Source organism: Lissotriton vulgaris, chromosome 3_1 (assembly GCF_964263255.1).
Source record: "Lissotriton vulgaris chromosome 3_1, aLisVul1.2, whole genome shotgun sequence".
NCBI classification, from domain to species: Eukaryota; Metazoa; Chordata; class Amphibia; order Caudata; family Salamandridae; genus Lissotriton; species Lissotriton vulgaris.
This window is the reverse complement of record NC_141689.1, coordinates 638,429,510-638,457,185: the sequence shown is the minus strand read 5'-3', so window position 1 is coordinate 638,457,185 and position 27,676 is coordinate 638,429,510. Positions and strand designations below refer to the sequence as shown.

Below are 27,676 nucleotides of genomic sequence, written 5' to 3'. Positions count from 1 at the left end.
TGTTAATGAGGCTTTGTTCACCTCTTAGCGCCCCTGCAGCTCCACTCTTGACTGTGGCTGGAATCGCCCGGCCCCCACAGAGCAGTCTTTCGGATTCCGCACTGCTGCTCCAAGAGGTGTTTGCTGAAGTTAAAAAAAAAAAAAAAAAACATGGGTGCGATGTCTCAAGCTCCGCGGGCCGCCACTGAAGGCTTGCCGGGCCGCTACTGGCCCGCGGGCCGTACTTGAGTACCCCAGATGGATCGGTATGAAAGAGGGTAGCGGGTCATCTACATGTGAGCAGGGAGGCCTGGAGACAGCAAGTCACTGCTTATGTACACTAAAATTATAGCCTCCTGAAAGCGTATTTTACACCCTTTGTTGTTGAGTTTTGGGGTGAAGTGTTGCAGAAAGTCATTGGTCTTCTGCTACAGAGCAGACAGGCCAGCTATTTTTTTTCTCCATAGCTGATATCTACTTCACTTGGCAACGCACAAGGAACGTCTCTAAAAGGGAGTAGGAGCTATCAACAGCATAAACTGGCCAGCCTATATAACAAATACATATTTATCTTTGCTCTCGTTTTTTTAAAGTTTTCTTTTAAAGAGATCTCAAATTTTAGATACACTCTTTAAAAGGTGATAGAATTTGTGGCATGTATTTGAAAAAATAACATTTGATTTGAGTAATACCTGAGTGGGTTGGTGTTTGTCAGCAGAAGACTCGGTATCCACATGCGTTTTTTCCCTGTTTTACAAAAAAGTTTATTTATTGAATTATTATTATTATTTTTTTTTAAACTGATCAAACTCACAGGTATATTCAGAATTACACATTCGAGCTACAATAAGAAAGCATTTGAAATGTGAATCGAAGCATAGTCAATTGGAAAATAACAAGAAGGCATCATATCAATCTGTATGCATATGGGACAGCACAGTGAAACAAACAAGCTTATATTCACTCAGTCTTCTCCAGGTGCAAGTAAGAACAAAGTGGCCGCCAGATGTTTTTGGGCCTGGAGGTAGGTGGTTGCAAGGAAGCAAAGGTGTCGCGATTTGGTGTTGCAGTACATTCAATCTCTCATCCAGGCCTTTATTGTTGGGGTTGTGGGGTTTTCCCAGTGTTAAAAGACTTGTCGTTTAGCAAGGAGCAAGCTGATAGCAGAAAAACCACGAACTCCAGCCTCCAGTGGTTTAACATAGCTTAGCAAAGCCATTAATGAGGGGATTCGCTCAAAGCCAATCATTAAGGCAAGATGTCGAAAGATTTCACCCCAATATGCTAATATTGGTGCACAGTTGCACGCTTAACCGCATCGCTGCTGCGGCGATTTTTGCGCTGTGCGGCTTTTTTTTAAAAGCCGCGTTACATGACGAGCTCAGCTCGTCATCAGCACACGCCACCCGTGGCTGATGACGAGCTCAGCTCGTCATCAGCATCGAAGGGGTTAAAGAGAGAAATTTGTGGACGCCTTCGCACATCTAGGGCAACCGTGGGATTTAGTGGGGTCCATCTTTGGGTAACCACATTCTAATGTGAGAAACGGCCACTTAGACGTTTTATGGAGTGTCGATTTACTAAAGTAATTAGACTTTTTGCACTTTAAGGACAGATCAGATTTGGAAATGAAATATCCATGTTACTAGATTTGTGCTGATTTGTGCCAGTTGCTCTTTTTCAGAAGAGATCTTGGTCGGAGGGTTAGGAAAACTGGCAGGAGGCTGCCCTTGCCATTCACAATTTGTTGTCTCATGATATCTGTTTTTTGGTCCTAAATGTTGCTCTGGTAATCAGCAGTGTTCTTTGAGGGGTTTTACCAGATAGCCTTCTTTGTACGTTTTTCCAGTTCAACTAGAGAACAAAACTTCCACCTGCATGTACGTTTTTAAGTTTTAGATTTTAGGAAACCCCGACTACGCATGGTTAATCATGTGGTTTCAGAGGCGAAGGTGCTTTTTAAGTATGACCTGCTCTTTTGGTACACTTGTACAACAGAGAACAGCTTGTGTGAGACACTTACACTGGTGAGCCATTTGATGCTGCTTTCAAATTTGAAGATTTTTTTTTCGTTGGATAGCATTGTTTCAAGGCAAATTATGTCTTAATCCTTTTACATCCGCGGTTTTCAACCTGGGATTTATGACCTCTGTCAGGGGGTTCGCAACTGTTTTCATAATTTAAACATGATATATTAAAGTATACGGCGGTTCCACCCGTCCTGTGGAAAATCACGAGCCACTCCGGTTATCAGTTGTAAAGCTATTGTTTTAACGGGGAAAAAAAACGAGTTTCGACCTCAAACGGGGTCTTGGTCACATGAGCAACTTACTTGTTCGAGTCATTTTAAGGAAAAATTATGCGTCACACATGACGCAACAGTAATAAACATAGAAGAAAACAAAATACTAGTTGATTACATTGAGATTTCGTTTTGTTTTAACATGAAGTAGCCATTCTGTTCAAATAATTAAACGATTTTAACATGATCAAAATTATTTTAAAAAGGGGACTAGTGGCACAGTTGACTCTGTATGGATTTATCTGTTACAGCCTAGTAACCTGATCACAGTACATTGCAATTGTATTTAATGTAGACATCCACTTACAGAAAGTGTTATACATTCTCAATATGCATTTTATCATTCTAGGATGTAAGGGGAAACTGGTAGGATTAATGGGTTTTTAATCAATTCAGGTTTAGTACCCCATAAACATGTTAGCCACATTTAGTTGAAATAGTCTCCAATCTCCCCATGTGTAGGTTTGGATTCAGTTGGCTTGACGTTTTATTTCGAGTATACTCCAGTACCTTTAAGTGTCAAAATGTTAGCCCCTGTACAGTGGTGCCTTCACAAGAATAGTTTTTCATTCTTTTATTTCTGTATAGTCAGTTGTATATTTAGATCCAATGATGAATTAGCAAGTAGCTTTCTCTCACAGTTTTTAAAACTTTATTCACTGCACTTTTATAGCGATTATTACACATGTGTATAAGTCTATTGAATTCTTCAGGTAGCACTTTAAAGAGGATTTGAATAAAAGCATAATGCACTTTAGATATTTAAATAATTATTTAATGATCCAGATTTATAGATCCAGTATTTGTACGGGTTTTCATTTCAAGATGTTTTTATAATGAAGCGAATGTTAAGGAAAATTTCCGAAAAACCTTTGTACCATGATTCCCCAGTTCAACCTTTAATTTGGACCATTGTGTCAAATGTCTCGTACGGTCTTGGTGCATTGTTGAATATATATTTTAGTTGATTAAAATGTGATCGAGAACTATGCTATGATTACATAGAACATTTCAACCGTGTCACTGTTGACCAGATATACATGGATGGTTAAAGGTTATCAATTGTATTTTCTTTCAATTATAATTATATTTCGTTTTGCAAATATTGAATTCGCAATTACTATGTTAGACCTGGCACTCCTTACCACCCCCAAGGAAATGGGTTGGTTGAGAGATTCAACCGTACCCTTAAAGGCATGATAATGGGTCTGGAAGAACCCATGAGGTGTAAGTGGGACGTCCTCTTACCGTGTCTTCTCTTTGCTTACTGTGAGGTGCTACAGAAGTCTCTAGGGTTCAGCCCCTTTGAGCTCCTGTATGGCCACCCAGTGTGAGGAGCTCTAAGTCTGGTCAAATAAGGCTGGGAGCAATCTCCCAGGAAACCTCCCCAGAATGTATATAGCTACATGCTGGCCTGCAGGAACCAGACTAGGCTTTTCAGGCAACTTGCTGAGGCAAATCTGGAAGCCAGCCAGGAGAAGATGAAGCCGTGGTACAATCAGAATGCCACTCTGGTAGAGCTACAGCCTGGACAGAAGGTGTGGGTCTTGGCCCCCGTGGAGCCTTGTGCACTCCAGGATAAGTGGACTGGGCCCTTTGAGGTTGTGGAGCATAAGAGTCCTGTTACCTATTTGGTGGACTTGCAGTCTCCCAGGAACCCCTTGAGGGTCCTGCATGCCAACCGCCTTAAGCCCCACTTGGAGAGGTCGAAGTGGGCATGTTCTTGGCAACAGATGCTGGAATGGAAGAGGAGACTGAGCCTCTTCCTGACCTCCTGGCCACCACAGAGCAAGATGGGTCAGTGGATGGAGTTAACCTCTCTCCCACCCTGGCCCCTGAGCAACAGAATGACTGCCGCCAGTTGCTGGGACAGTTTTCTGATCTGTTCTCCCTCGTTCCTAGCATCACAGATTGGTGCGTCCATGATGTGGATACAGGAGACCGCTTACCTGTGAGGCACAAAGCTTACAGAGTAACTGACCGGGTCAGGGCTTGCATCAAAGAGGAGGTATCAAAGATGCTTGCCCTTAGGATGATTGAATCCTCCAGCAGTCCTTGGGCCAGCCCAGTGGTCTTGGTCCCGAAGGCTGCAGCTCCGGGTGCCACACCTGAACTCCGGTTCTGTGTAGACTACAGAGGACTCAATTCAGTCACGAAGACTGACGCGCACCCCATCCCCAGAGCTGATGAGCTCATTGATCGGTCAGGGGCTCCCCCGTACCTCAGCATTTTTGACTTGACATCTGGGTACTGGCAGATCGCCTTGACTGATGGGGCCAAAGAGTTCAGCATTCTCCACACCAGATGGGCATTTTCAGTTCCGTGTTATGCCCTTTGGGATGAAGAATACCCCTGCCACCTTTCAGAGGTTAGTCAACCAGGTGTTGGTTGGACTGGATGAGTTCAGTGCCGCCTACCTGGATGACCTTGCAGTGTTCAGTGGCGCATGGGAAGAAAATCTGCGCCACCTCTGGGAAATGTTGTTGGCGCTGCGGAAGACAGGCCTCACGATCAAGGTGAGGAAGTGCCAGATTGGGCAGGGTACTGTGGTGTTCTTGGGACACCAAGTTGGGAGCGGCCAGGTGGCGCCCCTTCAGGCCAAGATTGAAACCATCCTGGCTTGGTAACCCCCCAAAACCCAGACCGAGGTGAGGGCCTTCTTAAGACTCACTGGGTACTACAGGAGGTTTGTCAAGGGGTATGGCAACATTGTTGCACCCTTGACAGAGCTGACTTCCAAGAAGCAGCCAAAAAAAGTGATGTGGACGGACACCTGTCAGAAAGCTTTGGAGACCATGAAAACTGCCATGTGCACGGCGCCCGTGCTCCTGGCACCCAACTTCTCCCAAGAGTTCCTGGTGCAGATAGATGCTTCAGAGCATGGTGTAGGGGCAGTTCTCTCACAGATGACTGAGTAGGTCTTTGACCAACCAGTAGCCTTCATCAGTAGGAGGTTACTTCCACAGGAGCAGAGGTGGAGTGCAATTGAGTGTGAGGTATTTGCTGTGGTCTGGGCACTGAAGAAGCTAAGACCCTACCTGTTTGGGACTCACTTCCGAGTTCAGATAGACCACAGGCCCCTCAGATGGTTGATGCTGTTGAGGTGGTCCATTTCCCTACAGGGTATGGATTTCACGGTGGAACATCGCCCTGGTTCAGATCACACCAATGCTGACGGTCTGTCCAGATTTTTCCGCCTTGGTGATGAGAACTCCCTGGGGTAGGGTAGTTCTCCCCACATTTTAGCTGTGGGGGACACGTGTTAGACCTGGCACCTTGGCGTGAGTCTCACTTCCACTTTTTTTGCTTTGCCTCATGTGTTTTGCTGGTGTTACCTGCTCAGAGAACTGTGCCACTGCCAATTAGTTCCACAGTGCAAGTGCTCCCTGTAAAAAATGAATATATGATTGCATTCCATGATTGGCTTACTTAGGTTACTGTCAGTCCCTAGTACAGTGCACCAGGAGTGCCCAGGGCTTGTAAATCCAAATTCCACTAGTGGGCTTGCAGCACTGGTTGTGCCACCCACAAGAGCAGCCTTGTACAATATGTCTAAGGTCTGCCATTGCAGAACCTGCATGCAGTCTGGTACTGTCATGCTGACTATGCAAGTGCACCTACTTGCCAGTCCCTAAACCTTCCCGTAACTTCATATTAGTCACCCCTATGGTAGGCCCAAGGGCAGGGTGCATTGTAAGCATAAGGTAGGACCAGCCCTGATGTGTGTGGCATGTCCTAATACTGAATTACACCCCTTTTCGTTTTTCACTATTGCAAGGTTACCTGTTCTCCATAGGCCAGAATGGGCTGCTGGAATTATTACACTCTATAATCCTAACAGACTCTGAGAACATGGTATAAATTCAAGTTTAGTATGCCTGAACTCAGAATAATAAAATACATCTTTTAGTAAAGTTTATTTTAATATCCTGTATTTGCAAATACCACTTATAGAAAGTTGGTCTTTGCTTACCTAACCATTTCAGCCTGCCTCTGCTAGGATGTGTATCTGCTGTCTGGTTTCTGTGAGTGACAGGGCTGGGGAATTCCGGGAGACAGGCTGGACAGCCAGGTGGTGAATAGAGAGATTACATCCAGATGGGTGGGAGGAGTGCACCTGGACTCTGAATAGGGCTGTGGCTTTCCACCACAATGCAGGCTCCACCCCCTGGGGATCGTCTGATGTCTCTCCCCTGCACACTGAATAGACAAGCCAGAGTCCTGTAAAGAAAGTACTCCAGAACTGGGCAAAGGCCCCCTGGCCTGAAAGTACAAAAGAATTGCAGTATAAGTATTGGGACCCTGAGCCCAAGAAATCAGATCCTGCTGAAACAAGAAGAACCTCTGCCCGATGAGAAGAAACTGGGAAAGCTGTAAGGAGGAGTATTGTCCCTGACCTGGGGGATTGGCCTGCAGTGGTTGCCTTGCTGCTGAAGGAGAGGAAAAAGACTGGAAAAGATTTTTGCTCAACTTGTGCTTTAAAGATCTCCAAGGGCTTGTGGGTGAGCTTGCCCCCTGAACGAAGTCCCAGGACTAGTTCCCCCGCCTTAAAGAGAGCTGCTGGGAAACGCTGATTTCCCAGTAACGCTGAAACCGCGATCTGTGTGCGCCGCGAAGACTCTACTGCTGTGAAGCCTCGTGCCAGTGTCCGCCCCAAAAAAGTGACTCCGCTCGCCCACGAGCTGTAGCTCGCACCGTAAGGAAAGGGCCCTGCACCGCAAACCGTTTCACCCTCCCCCTTCGAGCCGCACTGCTCGCCGTGCCCCCTGCTGCTGGCTTTGAAGTTACGAGCGCACCACAGTGCTGAGTACGGCTCGCACACCTGCCACGTACTGTCCGCCTCGCACTGCGCTGTCCGGGATTGAAAGGCGCCCCGCTCTTAAAGGCACGGCTCGTACGCCGCATCGTAAAGGAAACTTCTTGCAGCCTGCACTGTCCACCTCACTCTACGTGGCCCCCGCCCTACGCCTCTCATCAACGACTGCACACGAGCTGGGGCTCGCACCGTAAGGATCGACAACGCCGCTGCCTCATCTCCTGTTACCAAGCCCCCTCAGTGCCGGACTCTCCATCTAAGGTACTGTGAAATGACTCGCACCACAGTGGTGTACGCCTCGGACCGGAGTGTCCGAAGTGCCTGTTCGATTCTATTAGACACTTTTCCCAACGCGGTGCGAATTGAACAGAGTGCGAAGCGCACAGAACAAGAAATGACGCATTTTTGAAAGAACTCTTGATTCCTAAATAGTATTGTGGTTAAGCTTGTCGTTATGATGGTCTTGTGCTAAGCCTTATATAAAAGAAACCTATTTTTGATATGTTCCTAGTGTGGTGTCCATTTGTGGTGTTGTCACTTAGTTACTGAATGTGGTCATAAATGCTTAACCTACAAACACCTCTGGAATAGGCCTGGACTGCTCGCGCCAAGCTACCTAGAGGGTGAGCAGGGGTATTTTAAGAGGTTGATCCCCTTATTCTGACTAGAGGAGAGGGTCCCTGGTTGTCACAAGTCCTTGCCTGTGCCAACCAGAGACCCCCACATCTAAAACATATGTATAAATCTATGAACTGTAAGTCAGTTTTATCTATTTGTCAAGTAGCAGTGCGCGTGTTAGGGCAATGTTTACTACATATAGTATTTCCTCTGTTCATGCAGTCAGAAGACATTGTCACATGGTCAATTAATTGCTTTATTTAAACGTCACTTCCTTGCGACGCATTTATGTCAAGGCCACCCCATTGGCAGAAACGCGTCATGATATATATCTATATCTATATCTATAACTATAACCTACTGGCAGTCGCCAGTAGGTATATATAGTTAGGATTTTTTTTAATAGGGATTTCTGCAAATTCTATGTTGAATAACTTTGGCGTTGATGGACGGAATTGGTTGAAATTTTCAGGAAAATGGCACATTGTTTCTGACCATCCCCTGAAAGTTTGGGGGGGTTCGTGAAGTGGGGGCCGAGAAAAAAAGGGGGTCCCAAAACGTGTTTTTAACATTGAGTTTTCCATAGGGCGGTTGGACTCACTTTTAGCTCGAACGGCTGAATGGATTTCTATGAAACTTGGCAAAATTGTAGGGACTGGTAGCCCGATGTGCCTTTGCTAGGTCTCAAGATATGTGCTCTAGTGGATTTTGAGTAATTTAGGTTCCAAAAATATATATATCTGTGAAGTAGTGTGGCTCACTGGTTAGAGGCGGCAGACCCGAGAGCAGAGGACGGGCCGGGACCAGGGTTCGATTCCCGGTGCGGCAGGTTTCTGGACCAGGGTCAGCGGACTCGATAATTCTCTCGCCTCGGTGCCCACTCTGATCAGCGATCACACTCGGCAACTCTGGGCATTAGCTTGCCTCATCTTCACTAACGGCCCCACCAGACCGCCGGGGATGCCTGGTCTCACCCTGGAGATACCCATTAAGGGACCATCTCTCAGGGAAGCCAGGAAGGGTTTCGCAGCGGTCGAAGCGCCTTGGGACCCTACGGGTAAGTAGTGCGCTATATAAATGCCAATACATACATAAGCGCGCCCCGGTACGCGCACCGGGGAGCGCTCCGGGCGCGCTACGCGACTTGCGCGCGGAAAGCTAATTGGCTCTCGGGTGTCTGTAAACATTCTAAACAGTCCGGAGCGGCCTCCATCTTGTGTCTCGGTAGGATCGAGACACAAGATGTGGCCAAAACCAAAAAGGGGAAATGACCATAAGGGGGCAGGGTAGATCCTCCCTGACCCCCTAGGTTTGATGTGCGGGCTTTAAAAGGGCCCCGCGGGGCAAAAAAAGCGGTCCGGGGAGCGTACTATGGGGAAAAAAGAATGATAGACTTTTCAAATATTGTATGTTTATTGATTGTTCTTTTTGTTGTTTTTTTGTGTTTTTTTTTTATTTAAGTAGCAACATGTAGGTACCAATGCAGAGTCTAAAATTTAATAAACACTGTCTCCTTTGTAGATATCTTGCATGTTGTTCCAGAAGTTATTGTGGTATATGAAATTCATACCATAGTCTGTCGGGAAAGCAGAAACCATATGGAGGCAGGAGATGATAAAGAGATGTTAAATACACATTGGAGATGATATAGTTGGAGAAAGGAAGTAACTATGAGCAAACTTACTATGTAACATAAAGTTGCACAGTATATTTTAAGTCTCACTTTATATTATATCTTTTTGGGTACTATTTCATAATTTTCATATAAAAAAGAATGTCTCAAACAATTTTAACTTTTAACATTTCCTTTATTGTTGTGATTTTTCAAAATCTAAAAGAATTTGCAACATTAATTCATCTGGTATGTCCTCCTTTTCATTCCATGATTCACATTCTTCAACACATTTAATTAAGTCTTGGTCTACAGTGTCATCCAAAAAGTCTATTTCTTCTTTGTCTTCCTTAGTATTGTTTTCAATATTAATTTGATATGAAATATTATTTTCATTTTGTTGTGCTTCCATTTTCTAGCTGTAAATTGCATAAAAAATAAATATATCAGTAGAGATAGGGCACTGTTGGGTTTAAGTTCAGACAGGTACTTGTGAGTTTTTAACAGTGAAGTTATCTTTGGGCACTGTATGGTTTCAGGCAGGAAGTAGAACTATTAAAAAGTGCCTGTGATGAAGCCTAAGTAAATTCATAATTATACCACAGAAGCCTAACTCAATCAATAATTTAAATAAATAAGCCTTTCTCAATGGCTAACTCTTATAGAGGGACAGTATATAACTATCTGAAAACGTTTTACAAAATTAACTTGAAGTGCATAACATAGTTCTCCTTTCAAATTAACAACTTACCTTCTTCAAAGTAGGCGAAGTTTTCTGTGAAATTCTTTTCCAAATGTACCTTAGGTAGTGTTAGTCAAAATGGCTGTGTTTCCCTCATTTTTTTATATATATTCATGTACTTAACCAATCAAATGTCAGCACATAAAAGTACAAAATGTAAGTAACATTTAAATTGGTTAAAAATTCAAACAGTTTCATATGTGTTTTTGTCATGTAATTTACCTCAGGATATTTAGACGGGCTACAGCCCAAATGGCTCAATGGAATACCACCAAATTTGGGTAAATGGTAGGGACTGCTATGTAGTAGGGCCTATTCTATATTTGATGAAAGTGTGTCCAGTGGTTTTTCTGTAAATTACTTTCCCACCTTTTTTTTGCGAGCGCTTACCGGTGCGCGGCCTGGTACGCGTACCAGCAGCGTTACGGGAGTCCTCCATTTTGTGTTTCTGTAAAATTGAGACACAAGATGGAGGGCAAACAATGTTCGGAATGGGTAGAAGGGGGCACGGTAGACACTTCCTGACCCTCTAGGTTTTCTGAGGGGGGCTTAGGACGCTCATATAGGCAAAAAAAAAAGAAAAAAAATTCACGTGGGGAGCGCCCGGTACACGCACCGGTAAGCGTACCGGGGAGCGTACTTTGGTGAAAAATAGTGAAAAAAGTTAGAAAAAGATAAACGTTTTGAATGGTCAGAGGTAGGGTAGCTCTGAAAAGAGCTTTTGGGTTCTGTGGCTGATTTAGGTACCTACAAGTAGGTTCCAATGCACAGTCTTAAATTCAGGAGGAATATTCTATTCCCCTCTGAGAAGTGCACACCATCTCCTCTGTAGATGTCTTGCATGTTGTAACGCAAGTTGTTGTTGTGTATTGAACCCCTTCTAAAGTCTCTCATGTAAGCAGAAACAGATTTATTCACATGTTTCCGTGCTTTCTCAAATTGTGGACAAAATTGGTTGGACCAGTTCCATTTCTGTCTTTGGTATATATTGGAATATACCAAGGCAGTTTGGGGGAAAAGTGTCATCAATTGATGAAAGATGTCCTTTAAAAGCATTTCCAGACCAACCCCAGTCATAGTGCCCAAATCATTTCCACCACAGTGCACTATTAAGAGGTCAGGGTTTGCCAGATGCATAAAAAAATTATATTAAAAACATATAAAATATATTTTTCTTTTAAAAGAATACATTTTACAGCTTTTAATATTTGCTATTAAAAAACCATTGAAATTCACTGAAAAAAACCATAGGTTATAGACCATATATAGTTAGGAATTAGCATTTACAAAACCTTATTTTACTCACTCAAAACCATTGAAATTCGCATATATAGTTAGTTGCACTAACTATATATCGCGCACCCGCAATCCACTGCTGATGATGTCACATATTACATCATTCATGACCTGGTCAGTGACATCACTGATGACATCGCTGATGACATCATCCAGTGACTGTATGTTTCTGTAAAGTTAAAATATGTTTTACATATTGAATGAGTGGATGTACAAGTGTCTGGATGAAGGATTTAGTAGGTGCATGACTGACTGTATGAGAGAGTGATTAAATGTGTCTCACTGAGTGCATGGGTTAGTGACTAAGCTGTCTTAATTTGTGCATCATTATATCTGTTGTTATGTAAACTGCTGCATGTGTTGATCAGCAGCTATATGAGTAACTATATGGGTTATTGATTGGTTGCCCAAGTATTTGTATGGGAGAGTGAGTGTGTGTGTGGGGGTGGCTGGGAGGTGTGTGACTCCATGCATAGATGTGTGAACAGTTGATTCACTAGATGTATGGGTTCAAAACTGCATGTGGAAACAGCTGTATGGGTGGTTGACTGTGTGCATGAGTGTATTGGTGAGTGAATGGATATCTCAGTGCTACATGTCAAAGTAAGTACATTTGTAAAACACAGTACATGTGAGTTGACATATATAAATTACTATGTATAAGAGCCAGTGAATTCGCGCTCCACTTGCAGCCTGGTTTGCTCTCTCACCCGGAGGCTCAGAGGGGACGCGCTGTTTGCTCCTTCAGCTGTGCTTGTATTTGTTTAGCATTGTGCTTCCCTAGGTTTCGATATCACATCCACCCACCATCTTGTTGTCGTGTTGACCCCTGCCCCGCCTCCCCGCTACCGCCTCCCTGCTGACCCTCCCACGCTCCGCCCCCTCCACTGCCCATTTATGTCAGATGGTCCCACGCGCAGCGTCCACGCGCTACGGCCGCGCCGAAGGTGCGCCAAAGGTAAGCCCATCTACGCCCGTCCGCGCCTGGACCGCGCCCAGCGCCAGACCCCCTGGTCCTCGTAATGCCAACCCCTCCCGCATAACTTACGATGCCACCACCCTCCCAGCCCTTTACCCCGGCCGTTCCCCCAACTGCGTCCAAGCCGCCCCTGGACACACCCATGGGCCCTTCTCATGCAACTCCTGCAAGTTCGACGGCACCACCAACAACTCCTCATCTACGAACACACAACTGAGATCCGACCCCAACCACCTACAATGCATCCTGCTCGATACCCGCTCGGTCCACCGGCACGCCATTGACCTCTGGAATCTACTAGACACCATCTCCCCGGACGTCGCCTTCCTAACAGAAACATGGATGAACGCCACATCAGCACCAGACATCACCATTGCCATCCCGGAAGACTACAAGATCATTCGCAAGGACCGCACCGGCCACACAGGAGGAGGCATCGCTATCGTCCATAAGAAATCCATCCGCATCTCAACCAGCTCAGACGTCAATCTCGCCAACTCTGAACACCTTCACTTCCAGATCCACACCGACCCCAAGACCACACTCAGAGGCACCCTCCTTTACAGGCCTCCAGGACCCCGCGCACAATTTAGTGAAGACATCACAGACTTCATCACTCCACACGCCCTCCCCTCCAAGGACTACATTCTACTGGGAGACCTCAATTTTCACCTTGAAAAGAACAACGACCGCAACACCACCACCCTTTTGGACAACCTCACCAACATCGGACTTAAACAACTTGTCACTACCCCCACCCACATCGCAGGCCACACACTCGACCCTATCTTCACCTCCAGCAATCATATCTCCTTCAGCCACACCACAGCTCTCCTTTGGACTGACCACAGCTGCGTTCACTTTACCTACAACAAGCCCACATCCAACAACCACCCCCAACCCACTCTGCAAAGAAACTGGAACAAAATCACCATCGACCAGATCTCCTCATCGCTTCTTCAAAACCCCCCAGCCCACTCCTCTAACCCAGACCAAGCAGCCACCAACCTCGCCCAATGGTTATCCAACAGCGCCGACATCCTAGCACCACTGAAAAAACGACAAATCAAACTAGGCAGCAAGAAGGCCTCCTGGTTCAACGATGATCTTAAGAAATCTAAGAAACTCTGTCGCTCCCTTGAGAAGGCTTGGAAAAAAGACCCAACCACCAACACCAAGGACGCCTTCAAAAACGCCACCCGCATACACCACCAACTGATCCGGAATGCCAAGAAAGCCGCTTTCAAAGACCGACTAGATAACAACGCCCACAACAGCAAGGAATTATTCAACATCGTCAAGGAATTTACCAACCCCTCAGCCAACTCCAACGACATCACCCCCTCTCAAGCCCTCTGCGACTCCCTAGCCCCATTCTTCCACAACAAAATTGCAGACATCCACAACAGCTTCGACAACCGACCCAAAGACCAACCCACCCAACCCCCTGCAGGACCCCCACCCCCCATGAACATCCTCAATGACTGGAAGCCAATCTCCACCGAGGACACCATCCGTCTGATGAACTCTATCCACTCAGGATCCCCCACAGACCCATGCCCTCACCACATCTTTAACAAAGCAGACTCCATTATAGCACCGCATCTCCGAGACGTCATCAACTGCTCCCTCAACTCCGCAACCTTCCCGGAAAGCTGGAAACATGCCGAACTCAGCGCCCTCCTGACCCCACCGAACTCAAAAACTACCGCCCTATCTCACTCCTTCCATTCCCGGCCAAAGTCATCGAGAAAGCAGTCAACAACCAGCTTGCCGCATTCCTCGAAACCAACAAATCCCTCGACTCCTCACAATCCGGCTTCCGAGCCAAGCACAGCACTGAAACCGCCCTCATCGCAGCAACAGACGACATTCGAACTCTACTGGACAATGGAGACAGTCGCCCTCATCCTCCTCGACCTCTCCGCAGCCTTCGGCACGGTCTGTCATAGCACCCTTTTACAACGCCTCAAACACCGGAATCCAAGGAAAAGCACTGGAATAGATCACCTCGTTCCTCACCGGAAGAACCCAGAGAGTCCGCCTTCCACCATTTCAAGTCAGAAGCCACTGAAGTCATCTGCGGCGTACCACAAGGATCTTCACTCAGCCCCACCCTCTTCAACGTATACATGAGCCCCCTCGCGGCCATCGCACGCCAACACAACCTCATCATCTCCTACGCTGATGACACTCAACTGATCCTTTCACTCACCAATGACCCTAACACTGCCAAAACCAACCTGCATGAAGGAATGAAAGAAGTAGCCGAATGGATGAAGCACAGCCGTCTGAAACTGAATTCAGACAAAACAGAAGTCCTCATCCTAGGCACCTCCCCCTCCGCCTGGGATGACTCTTGGTGGCCAGAGGCCCTTGGAAAAGCACCCATCCCGACGAACCACGCACGGAACCTGGGCGTCATTCTGGATTCCTCACTCTCGATGAACAGACAAGTCAACGCCGTTTCTTCATCTTGCTTCAACATTCTTCGCATGCTCAAAAAAACATTTCGCTGGATTCCCACCGAAACCAGAAAAACAGTCACCCACGCTCTGGTCACGAGCCGACTGGACTACGGAAACACCTTCTACGCCGGTACCACCGCCAAACTCCAGAAAAAACTCCAACGCATCCAGAACGCTGCAGCCAGGCTCATATTAGACATCCCGCGTAAAGAACATATCTCTGGTCACCTGAAAAACCTCCACTGGCTCCCCGTCAATAATAGGATTACTTTCCGGCTCCTAACCCACGCACACAAAGCACTCTACGAAATCGGACCCGAATGCCTCAACACACGACTGTCCTTCTACACCCCCTCCCGCCAGCTACGATCCTCCAACCAAGCCCTTGCCACTGTACCTCGCATCAACAAAACCACCATGGGAGGTAGATCCTTCTCCTACCTGGCAGCTAAAACCTGGAACTCACTTCCCACTCACCTTCGCCTTACTCAGAACCACCTAGCATTCAGAAAGCAACTTAAAATGTGGATATTTGACAAGTAATCCCCCACCCTTCTTCAAGCGCCTTGAGACCCTCTGGGTATGTAGCGCGCTATATAAATTTAATGATTTGACTTGACTTGACTTGTGAGTGTCTGCATGGATTATTGGAAACTTGTATCAGTGATTGCATAAGAGTAAATATGTGTTAGAATATGTTTGAATAAGTAAGGTGTGTATAACTGTATAGTTGAGGAAATGGAGGTGTGATTGATTCTTTGCATGACTGACTAGGTGTATGAGTAACTCCATGGATGAGTGACAATTTGTGAGTGTCTGTTTACACTGAGTGTATCTAAGGTTATATTAGAGTCTGAAGAGGTTCATCGTATTATCACATGAGTGATGTCATCAGTGATGTCACTGACCATGTCATGAATGATGTAACATGTGACATCATCAGCAGTGGATTGCGGTTGCGCGATATATAGTTAGTGCAACTAACTATATATGCGAATTTCAATGGTTTTGTGTGAGTAAAATAAGGTTTTGTAAATGCTAATTCCTAACTATATATGGTCTATAACCTACGGTTTATTCAGTGAAAATATATATATATATCCCCAAATCAAAGGTAACCCTCGTATGGAAGAAGCCTTGAGGTAAATGATTTTCTCTGCGTATTTATTAAAGCTGCTGCATACAGGGAACAGGCAGGTAGCTGTCATCTTGAATAACATCAGCCAGACCGGTTTCTGGAATTCAGTCCCTTCCTCAATGGCGTTCCGTTGACCAAAGGCAGTTTTTCTTCGCACACTTTTATTCCTGAAAAACCTGCCCCAGTGGGCGTGGCCATGCGAATGGCCTTCTGGTTCTCGTAGTGCTACGATGTCCTCAGTGAGTCTGTCTCATACAGTCATATATATATGTGTATGTGTATATATATGTGTGTGTGTGTGTATGTATATATGTCTGTGTTTTGCCCAATTTGAGGAGGCCCTCACTGAAAGCAAAGCACCCCTTAGAGTGGAGATTGCAGCCCCTTCGCGATGCCTCTTTTCTTCATGCTTTGGCCCTACGCTTTTCGGATATCACTCCTTGATCACAAGCCATGTGCTGAATAAGACAACAAACAGCTAAAAATGTAAGTCACCTGCTCTTTATTTCATCAATCAATCCTCAGTGGGCGTGTCACCTTGTAGTCCTTACTCGCATTAAATTGGATGTTTAGCGGCCATGACTAGGTCGCGAGGAGGAACCGCCGCCTGTGTGTGGCCCTGGAGTGTCTGAAGGTTCAAGGCACGTAATGCAGGACTGTAAGCATGCATAAAAGTGTGAGATATGTATTGGCAGTGCACTCCACTATGTCCGCTTGACCCACTGAGGATTTTATTATTGGGACAGGACACGCGGTGACACCCACTGTGGTATTTAATGCTAGTAAGGAGTGCAAGTACCAGCGGACAGATGGTACTATGGCCCGTCTGCCCAACACACGATACCGATTTTTTTTTTTTTTGTTACACAGAGCAATAGTCGCTTGGACCCGAAATTGACTTTCCTAGTGTGTCCCCCGTCAATGGCTGAGACACTTCCGGCCTTCCTAGGGCTGTCACCCTCCCTCCCAAACACATTGTCCTGATGAAGACCCGTTGTGACCACCAACCGGGGCACATTTAGGGTTGAAATGTTGACGCTTACTCGAGGTCCATACTAACCAAGACTCCGCACAATGAAAGAAAGGAGTCACTGGTGTGAAAGCATTATCTGGCCTATCCCCCACGTGTACATAGAAACCGCAACCACCCTGTATATACTGTACACTTGTAGAGCACTGAGCACAGCTTCTGTTTACTGTGATTATCTATGAATGAATCAATTCGGATTAAAAAAAACAGTACAAATAATTTAAATTTCTGTTTCAATTTCTTCAAAGGGCCTCCTCAAATTGGGCAAAACTTTTTGTTGGATCGATCGATCTATCTATCATGCAACCTACCTAGAGAAAAGGGAAAGTGTGCATGACTGGTTTGGTCAGCCCCAGAGGGCTGACCAAAGAGTCGGGCCCACTGTATAGGGCTAGCCACTCCTCCCCTGCTTTAAAACGGAACCCGCCTGCCCCTAACCAAATACTTTTGCTTTCTTGCAGTGTGGGAAGCAGAAACATAGAACAGGAGTTTTACCATTTTAGGTTTCTGCTTCTGGCACTGCGAGAAAGCAGTGGGGCGACGCTCCTCTGCCCTAATGGATGAGCAGCCCTCTGGACAAAGTCGTCTTAACACTGGAAGCACGGTCTGGTTAACTTTTAATAGCTGACCTGCTGAGATGCAAGTATGGTTGAGAAACGTGTAATTGTGCAGTGAAACTGTGCAGGGAAGCCACCCAGCCCAAGTCACTCAAATGTCTTGGCAGTTTGGTCTGGACTGTTCCCATGAAACACAGGTTCAAGACTGATTTGCATATGGCCATGTCTGAAATGGGGTGGCTTCGTGAGCAAAATAACAATGGATTAAACCCAGATCTGTGACTGGGGGTGAATGTTTTGCCATTGTGCAACATTCCGTCCATCATCTTGTGTGTTTTGCTGTTCACCCTATGTGGGAAGGGTAGGCCCAGACGTGGGTCCCGTGGTCACTAAGCCAGTGGAGTCAAGCTATCCTGGCTGATAGCCAGAACCCGGTCCTAGGATGCTTGATTCCGGTCCAGGGAAGACATGGCTTGGCAGTTTGGTCTGGACTGTTCCCATGAGGCACAGGGTCAAGACTGATTTGCATATGGCCATGTCTGAACTGGGGTGGCTTGGTGAGCAAATTAACGATGGATTAAACCCAGATCTGTGATTGGTGGTGAATGTTTTGCCATTGTGCAACATTCCGTCCATCACCTTGTGCGTTTGGCTGAATGCAGCCTACATAGAGAAAAGGGAAAGTGCACATGACTGGTTAGGTCAGCCCCAGAGGGCTGACCAAAGAGTCGGGGCCCACAGTATTGGGCTAGCCACTCCTCCCCTGCTTTCGAGCAGACCCACCTGCCCCCAACCAAACACTTGTGCTTTCTCGCAGTGCGAGAAGCAGAAACATGGAACAGTAGTTTTACCATTTTATGTTTCTGCTTCTTGCACTGCGAGAAAGCAGGGGGGATACACTCCTCCGCCCTAATGGAGGAGCAGCCCTCTGGACAAAGTAGTCTTAACAACACCAAGCACGGTCTGGTTAACTTTTAATAGCTGACCGGCTGAGGTGCAAGTATGGTTGAGAAACGTGAAACTGTGCAGGGAAGCCACCCAGCCCAAGTCACTCAAAGGCTTTGTACTATGTAACTGAATGTAGTCCTCTTTTATGTGCTCTTAGGCACTCAGACATTCCAAGGACGGCCTAAGCAAATGTCTACAAGGGTACAGATACCTTGGGGTTAGGCTGGCAAGGGATTTATGAGCAGGTGAATATTTGTGTGAGAGATTGAGACCTTCACATCCAGTGTCGTCATAGCTGAAAGGATATATTCACCAGAGTAGTTGATTTGACTTATTTCAATGTGCTTGTTTTCTAAACATTAAAGAATGTTGAAACTGCACCAGTGCAGGTTTGTGTGCATTCCTCGTTAGTTGGACGTTAAGCTATAACATTTTCATTAAAATTCACTAATTACCGCAGATGTGGTTCCTTTTTTCCTGCTAAAATGGCGAACTATTTCCAGATATTTGAGATACCTATAAACAGTTTTGAATTTCAAGAGAATTGAATGCATGTACTCTTCAGATCGTGATCATTTGTTCCACTGACTGAGATGTGTTTTACTGTGCCTCTCAATGTTTTTTCTCAGTTCTTATCAAGGAAATTTGTAGCAAGCTTTTGCAATTTTTGTTTCTTAGAGGCTTGTTCTCTTGCTTTAATCATTTTACTTTACATCTTTCCTATTTAAAATGAAGCATTCCGAATTCCCTCTATGGAAAAGGACATAATGATTTTAAGCAATCATCATTGACTGAGAAATGTGCTACGAGAGGTTCTAGTACTTCATCCACGGAACAGTCACTGATGCATGAAATCAGCTGGTAACTGCTTTTAGTGCAATCCATGCCTAACTATCTTGTTTTATCCCAACCTCACCCCATGTAACTTTATGTACTGGCCTCACCCAAAACTGTTTTTGTGGCTGTACAAGTGTGGCATATTATGCCTCATGCAAATTACACCTCACCCCATAGGATATCGTGGTCTGTTTTGCTATTGAAAAATAGCAACCAACAAAGCAAAACGTGCTTTTATTTAATTTCCTGCCACAAAAATACTGTGGCACAGTTTTAGAACCAGTAAACCAGCACCGCTCAGCAAGTGTAAGCTGGGAATAGTTGTCTGGTTCCAGAGTGCAGATTTCAGTTCAAAATCCGCTGTTTGGCACTTGCCAGACATGTCGCTTACCAGCGTGACGTCGAAAGTTCTGGAGAAAACTGTCACTGTGGCACCCACCCACCCCACGTCGTAATGTAAGATGCTGGAGGGCATCGAGATGACTTGGGTACCAGCTCCCTCCGGCTTCAGCTGCCATTGGGGCGGGAGTAGTGTGGGAGGGGGATGCTAAATAAGTAAGTAGGAGAAGACTTGAAACCGCTGCTGGATAACTGGGGAAGAGAGCAGGAGGACACTAGCCAGGTGGGGGTTGAAAACAAGGAAGGAGCAACTGGAAGAGGCATTCGGAAGGAAGGTGCACGGGGAATGATAATTAGGGGGGGGGGGGAGAGGAGGGTTCGGCGGAATGCCTGTCGGGCAATGCTGGAAGGTTAACATACCTGCTGTGCTCTGGTCTCTGCAGCCTTTTTTTTCCTGGCTGTACTACTAACCAGGTTTGGACTTCCTGGAGGCACGCTGTACCTCCAGAAAGCTCATAGGTGTCACAGGTCATGTAGACCTGGGGGGAGATGAAGAAATCATCCGTGTCTTGGCCGTGCTTCCCTTGTTTACTCTGAGTCAAGAAAAGAAGCAGAGGGTTTTGTTATTTTGTTTTTAGATTTTTCAGGGGTGAGTGTTTAAATAAAAAAAAGATTTTACAAATAAAGCCCCGATTTTTTTTTTTTTTAGGTCTAGCATTAGCGAAGGCCGTTTGGTGGTACATAATTGTTTAATATGCTTGGAGAAGCTCTCAAACCGCCCTCTTCATCCGTTGGTACGTCATTTACTTTTTTCTTGGTCCCCTCCAGCTTGAGCAAAGGAATCGGCTAATTTCAACCACAGGGTCAGCTCGCTGTGACTGCCTGCCTGCCTGCCTTCTCCCCTTTCACAAGGGGCATATGAACATACAACGTAGATACCTTCAATGCCAGGGAATCATGTAGTCAAATGTGTTTTTTCAGGGCACACGTTTTTGGGGTATTAATCTAGTAGTTTATTGTTGGGGAAGCAGGTAGGCCGTCATCCAAAAAAACAGTTTTGCAAAGCACTTGAAAAAAATTAACTATAAAGCAAGAAATTGTCTGTCAACGCCAGACCCAGTGGTTTTGGCTGTCCTTGTTAGCCCTGGGGGAGGGCGTTCCCACTCACAAACTTAGCGCAGGTGAATTTAAATACATAGCGCGATGTATTCCCTCGGCGGGGTGCAGTGCAGTGGAGTGGAGAAGTCTGCAAGTCAGAGTCCCCTTGCCATCTGGGTGGAGTGAACTTTGAACCGCTGACAGGTACTTGTCTCTGTATCTGCTCTTGCCATGCGGGGAATGGTGGCCTCGCACGGGCTGCGCATGGTGCACATGGGCCTCGAACTCTTGCTTGGGTAGTATTCAACGGAGATGCAGTGAACGGTGGTCCTCTCTCATCATTCGGCCCGTTGTCCGCTGACCAGTGATGGCTACAAACATGGTATCACGGTGGAGCGGAGATAAATAGTCAATGCTCGTTAACCGAGAAGCGTTGCTTTGGAAAAACATTTGAGTGACCATTGCTGTAGAAAAGTTGTAAGAGCAGAGTGAAATGCAAATACTCGCACAACCATGCATGTGGTGTGGGCTTGTAAACGAAGAGCAGTCCGATGAAGACAATATGCATGCCATCTTTTCTGTATACAAAAGGGGGGGTGATGAACAGAGTGTCTGAATTGAGCAGACCACTCTTACCCAGTCCAAAGATCAGGGCTTGATCCATCACCGTTATTTATCTCACTGCCCCATCCCAGCTCAGAACCTGGCTATATGCAAATCAGTCTGTCCCTGGCCCAGTGCATCATGGGAACAGGGCAGACTAAACTACCAAGCCAATTCTTTACCAGAAAGGAGACAAGCTACCGGGGACCGGTTTCTGGCATTTCAGCCTCTTCGGCCCGGCTTGCTTGAATCCTGATGGAGCAGTGAGAAAGGGACTCATGTCTGAGTATACCCTGCCACACCTATAGTGGCCAAAATCGATTTACAAAAGGGGGGGTGATGAACAGAGTGTCTGAATTGAGCAGACCACTCTTACCCAGTCCAAAGATCAGGGCTTGATCCATCACCGTTATTTATCTCACTGCCCCATCCCAGCTGAGAACCTGGCTATATGCAAATCAGTCTGTCCCTGGCCCAGTGCATCATGGGAACAGGGCAGACTAAACTACCAAGCCAATTCTTTACCAGAAAGGAGACAAGCTACCGGGGGGATGGTGCAGTGAGCTAAAAAACGGTGATGGATCAAGCCCTGATCTTTGGACTGGGTAAGAGTGGTCTGCTTAATTCAGACACTCTGTTCATCACCACCCCCTTTTCTGAATCATTTTGTCCACCATAAGCGTGGAAGGGTATACTCAGATGTGAGTCCCTTGCTCATTGCACCATCAGGATTCAAGCAAGCCGGGCCGACGACGGCTGAAATGCCAGAAACCGGTCCCCGGTAGCTTGTTTCCTTCCCAGTATAAGAATTGGCTTGGTAGTTTGGTTTGCCCTGTTCCCATCATGCACTGGGACAAGAACAGACTAATTTGCATGTAGCCAGGTTCTGAGCTGGGATGGTGCAGTGAGCTAAAAAACGGTGATGGATCAAGCCCTGATCTTTGGACTGGGTAAGAGTGGTCTGCTTAATTCAGACACTCTGTTCATCACCACCCCCTTTTCTGAATCATTTTGTCCACCATAAGCGTGGAAGGGTATACTCAGATGTGAGTCCCTTGCTCATTGCACCATCAGGATTCAAGCAAGCCGGGCCGACGACGGCTGAAATGCCAGAAACCGGTCCCCGGTAGCTTGTTTCCTTCCCAGTATAAGAATTGGCTTGGTAGTTTGGTTTGCCCTGTTCCCATCATGCACTGGGACAGGAACAGACTAATTTGCATGTAGCCAGGTTCTGAGCTGGGATGGTGCAGTGAGCTAAAAAACGGTGATGGATCAAGCCCTGATCTTTGGACTGGGTAAGAGTGGTCTGCTTAATTCAGACACTCTGTTCATCACCACCCCCTTTTCTGAATCATCTTTTCTGTAGGCTGTCAGGCCGTTAAGTTGTGTTACTTTGTCTTAACTATCATATGCTGCAGCAATATTGTGCATGTTTGTCTCGGTGCACAACTCAAATCTTCTTCCATTACTACAAAACAAAGGACGCGTTTAGTAAACGTGTTGTAGAAAGGACATGTTTGGCAAGAGCTTTTAATTCACGAACCTCATATCAGCCACCCACGTCGATTCCGAGTTTTTATTAAACCTTATGTTTTCATTATCGTCTTTGGGTCTGCTAATGGAGTTTTTGAACGTATGATTTCATGGAAAAATGACGATATGTTTAGTATTTCAAAAAGTTGGAAAGGTTTCTTAGAAAGTGTGTCTAGTGCTTTCTCCCCGTGCACTCGGTTTTACAATTAATAAGTAACCGAAGTATATTCTCATTTAGCCTCTACTATGAATTGCTTACTTGTCCATTTTGTGTTGGTCGTTGGCGCCCACCCCGTCATTAAATTCCTTCTATAAAGTCCCCCCCCCCCCCATCTCCCCCCCCCCCCCGCACCCCCGCCGATGTTTTACATTCTACTCTGCGCATGCTGAATCTAGAACAGGTTTGTCCGCTATTTGTTTTTCAAGATTGTTTGGAGACGCTGTGATTTCGTTGAATGCTTCGCACCATGCGTCTTTCACCGAGGAAGTGCCAATTTAGTTTACAAAAAGGACATACTTTAAAATCCGTAATCGGGCATTTGGTGAATAATTTACTGTAGAAACTTGGGACAGAATACTATATTTTTTTCCCTTTGGCAGATGTGCAGACTACCGCAAATTCCTGCGGCTGTTTTTTTTTCTCTCGTCAAGCTCAGTGAAAGACCAGTCTAAACTCCGCCCTCCCCTTCCTTGCACACACCGAAGCCGATATTAGTGGCAGCTAGCATAAAGGAGTCTTTATACCGGCTGCAGGGCGGACTGTGTGCCGTCCTGCTGCCGTGCCTCCGCTCCCCCACTCCCCGAGCGTGCTGAATGCTGAAAGTGTTTGCTTTCCTCTGAAGGTTGCTAGCTGACCTGCAGGTCCGCGGCGGGGGAGGGGGATGGAATACCCGGACGGCCGTAATTAGACCCGTGGGCAAAGTACAGTGCTGCTTTCAAGTGCTCGCGCTGCGACTCCGACTGCTACAAAGCTTTGTTTTAACATTTTTAGTGATTTGCAGCGCGCCAGCTTTAAGAACATTTCAGCTGAAAATGTGAGTAAAGATGTTGTGTTTAGCATATGTGGACTTATTTTAAACCTCATTTTTATTTTATTTTAGCGCATGAAAATCCCCAAAACCGATTGCACTACGGAAGTCCACAACTTCAATTTCTACGTATCAAATGTTGGCAAAGATAACCCTCAGGGAAGTTTCGACTGCGTCCAACAAACTGTCTCTAGGTAGGTGGCGTAGATATTTTCGTTCCATTACCGTGTATACTAAGTGCTTTTTATTAAACCCGTACAATCTCTGCGTTATTTCTGTTTTTAACCTCAGTGTGAGCTTGTCATCTTTGGTTCATTCAATGAATGTAAAGTATGCTGCGTAGTCTTGTTCATAGTCCTGAGTGCAGTTTTACTGCACGAATTAAACGTACGTGGACTGAAGAGGGAACCATGGCACCTGTTACTTTTTTGCAAACTCATTCAAACTTTCCGACTCCGAGGATAGCAACAGATGACCTTTACGTTAACTACGTCAACCAACTGTATAGAATACAATCGATTATGTAGTTGCAGGTTTATAAAACCGTAAGACGGCTTATCTAAACCATATACATTTGGTTGTACACGTTTTCATAGCTATCGAAAATAAAACATTACATACAAACTACTGTATAAAGTAGCGTGCAAAATAGTTGTCTCGTCCAGGAGGTTCCTTTTTGTCTTCACCCCATTTAATATAATACCATTGGGTTGAAGGGATTTCGAATCCTTTCTTAAAGGGGCTAAATATAATACCATCATTCAGGCTTCTCCCTCATTTCAATACTGCATGCACATTGTCAGATCTCCTTTGACCAGAGGCCTCAGAACTCTGCCTCCTCACTGGTACATTTCAATAGTTTGTTGTGTTTAGTTTCAAAAAACAATTTCTCCATACTTAACCCCTTCGATGCTGATGACAGAACGGTTCCGTCATCAGCATCGGCTGAGCTGTGCTGATGACGGAACCTTTCCGTCATGACTCCGCCCGGGCAAGGCGGAGTCAGCATGGGCGGGGAATTCGCGCCGCACGGATGCGGATAAGTCCCACCTGATATTTTGAATAACTAGTGTTTGGATTCAGCTAGTGCTCTAAATTCATTTCTATTTAGTTCCACCTGAGATGCTCGGCGACTTTTTTTGGAATGATTGAGCCATTTTGTGTCCCTTTTGAGAGCTTTGGTCAGTTTATTTGAGAATGATGCGAACCGCTCTTACGGTCGGATCTTCAACGCTACAAAAAGATGGACAATTAAGCCAGCAGAAATTGTTTTTTTTTTTTGTATGGGGTGGATTAAGGCAGGCGGATTAGTCTATCCAGAATACAATACAGTCAAAATCTCCAAGGGCACGGCCTTTCTTGAAAGGAAATGACACTGTAGAAACCTAATTTTTTTTCTACACCCGTTGTGATCTATCAGTGGACTCGTCTGAGACTGAAGTACTGTATATTGAGGTGTCCCCTATTCTACAGGCCATTCAGGACCTCCGATCCTCGCGGTCACGGCTATGGAGGGTTTGATATCTGAAGCAGAAGACTCCTTACAGACATGTCAATTAGAGGTGAAAACTGCTCTTCACACTGGCTCTCTTGGTGGCGCAAGCGGGAGATGCGCAAGGCGCTCCAGGTGCAACAACATTGGAGTGGTGGGAATTCTAGAAAGGCCGAACCATACAGCTTTCATTACAGCCTGGCTCCATTTGTGGTTATCTCCAGAATTGGTCTCTGCCTCCTTCATAGTTTGTACTAGAATCCCAACAAGGGTTCAAGTTAACACAATATGCGAATCACATTTTAAACAAGAAACCTAAAGAAAAACATTATAATATGAGAAATATTGAAAATTATACCAATGTAGACAGAAAAGGAAAGAGAAAAAGGAGAACCCGTGTTTAAACATATACACTTCATACAAAAAGTTTTATTAACAATGATACATAATTCAATCTTAAAACATGTAAGACAAAAGGCGCTCAACACAATACACAAACGAAATTCTATAAACAATGCAATGTGTAAACAGACAAGTGGCTGAGGAAAAAAGGTTTACAAAAATCAGAAGTTCTGGACAAAGCAAACAATGCGTCCTACTTTAGACCAGGAGGTTCCCACAAAGGGGAAGAGACTGCAGCTGTGGAGTAGAGGGGCCCAGTGTGGAGGATGCTCTGGTGGCTCGGTGGGGTTTGAGGTTCACAATCGCCATACTACCTCTGATGGTGAAGCCCCATTGACTAACAAGCCTGCGGTGGGGGGTCCTGGTTCTGATTGGCCCTCTTGGAAGAAGTTCATACTGGTTCTTGGTCTTTCACTCCCCAGGCTTTATCCCCTTTGGTAATTTATTTGACAATTTGTTGGCTAATCTCTGGTTCAAGTCAAGTATGTTTGCTTATTGTGAGGACCGCTTTATCAGCTTGGCTGAGTGGTTTTAGGGCCTTGCTCCTCACTGTATGGGGAGGGTTATTTTAGGGTATATAATGTCAAACCATCGGGTGGAGGCTGGGTCTCCTGTACGCCCAGTTGGTGTTACCCCGGTGTTGGCATATCAATAGGTACTTCTGGCTTTAGAAATATGGATGGGTTAGTGTTAGGAGTTATTCTAGTTTGTTTTCTTGTTTATACACCACTGGCAGCACTCACGATTACGCCCATGATTTGGTTGCTCCCTGCCTGTGTCCCTTCCTTATGCTCTGCGGTTTCCATGGCAGATGAAATTGATCGGGCCTGGGTCCTTGCAGCTCCTCACCTAGAATATTAATGGACTGATGGACAAGATCAAGTGAAGGGCGGTCCTGCGGAGGCCCACAGTCTGGGCCCTGAAATCCTGCTTTTCCAGGACACTTGTCTTGTGGGCAACAACTGACCCTTCTTGACTTGCATGGGGTCACAAAGGTGTTTCATTTGGAGTTTCATAGATGGTCTAGAGGGGTTGCTATACTGTTGAAGGGTCACGTTCCGTTCCATTATATATACAGACTTTGCATGGTAAACTGGGTCGGTATGTGGCCATATCTGGCCTGCGTGGTGGGAAACCATTTTCAGTACTAGTCTATGCACCTCCTTTTTCTTAGGCGTTTTTGTACCTAATCTGTTCTGTCCCTTAGAAGTTTCTGACAGGGTCCTGGTTCATCTGTATGGACATGAACGGTTGGATTGCACTTTTGTAGAGTTAAGGCCTTCCATGTCACCAATGGGATTGGCCCTGTTCATGGACAGGCTGGGTTAAATAGATGTATGGTGATTTTGCCACCTCTCAGAGAGGGGTTATGTGCTTTTTCCATCTTACACAAGACCTTCTGACCTTCTCTAGACTAGACTGCTTTCTCCACCCCGGTCTCACAGGTAGACTGTACAGGAGGCACATATACTGGCATGTGGACTCTCTGACCAGGCGCCGGCGGAGCTGTGAGTGGAAGTTGGGGACTCGAGTGGCCTGGCACGCTGGCATTTGTCACAGGACCTTGCTTAGTAGTGAGTTTAAGACTGCTCTACACAACGCCACTCTGGAATACTTGCAGCACAATGTGGGCTTAGTCGCTTGCCCTGTGACCCTCTGGGAGGCCTGGAAATCCACTTTCTGGGGTTTCAAAAATAGCTTTCACATGGCCCAGCATAACGGTTAGATGCCTTTAGGTCCGCAAGACTTCGGGATCTGTAGTCCTGCTAGCGTTCCTTAGGGATTCGACCCATACTGGTTCTATCCTGCGTCAAACCCTGATGGGTGCGGCACAAGTGGCTTGTATGCAACCCAGAGCC

The 27,676-nt window shown here is 45.9% G+C and overlaps 1 protein-coding gene across 2 annotated transcripts in view; it reads left to right on the top strand.

Annotated features, from left to right (window-relative positions):
* Positions 1-27,676, top strand: part of ELL2 (elongation factor for RNA polymerase II 2) — a 293,745-nt gene that overhangs the window by 116,070 nt on the left and 149,999 nt on the right. Inside the window, exons 1-2 of one of the 2 annotated variants that reach the window (XM_086960928.1) lie at positions 23,622-23,816; positions 23,996-24,117. In XM_086960928.1, the coding sequence (XP_086817054.1) occupies positions 23,999-24,117 (119 nt within the window). In that variant the 5' untranslated portion in view covers positions 23,622-23,816; positions 23,996-23,998. Of the gene's footprint in view, positions 1-23,621; positions 23,817-23,995; positions 24,118-27,676 lie in introns of those variants that run through there. The other variant, XM_086960927.1, reaches the window with a different exon arrangement.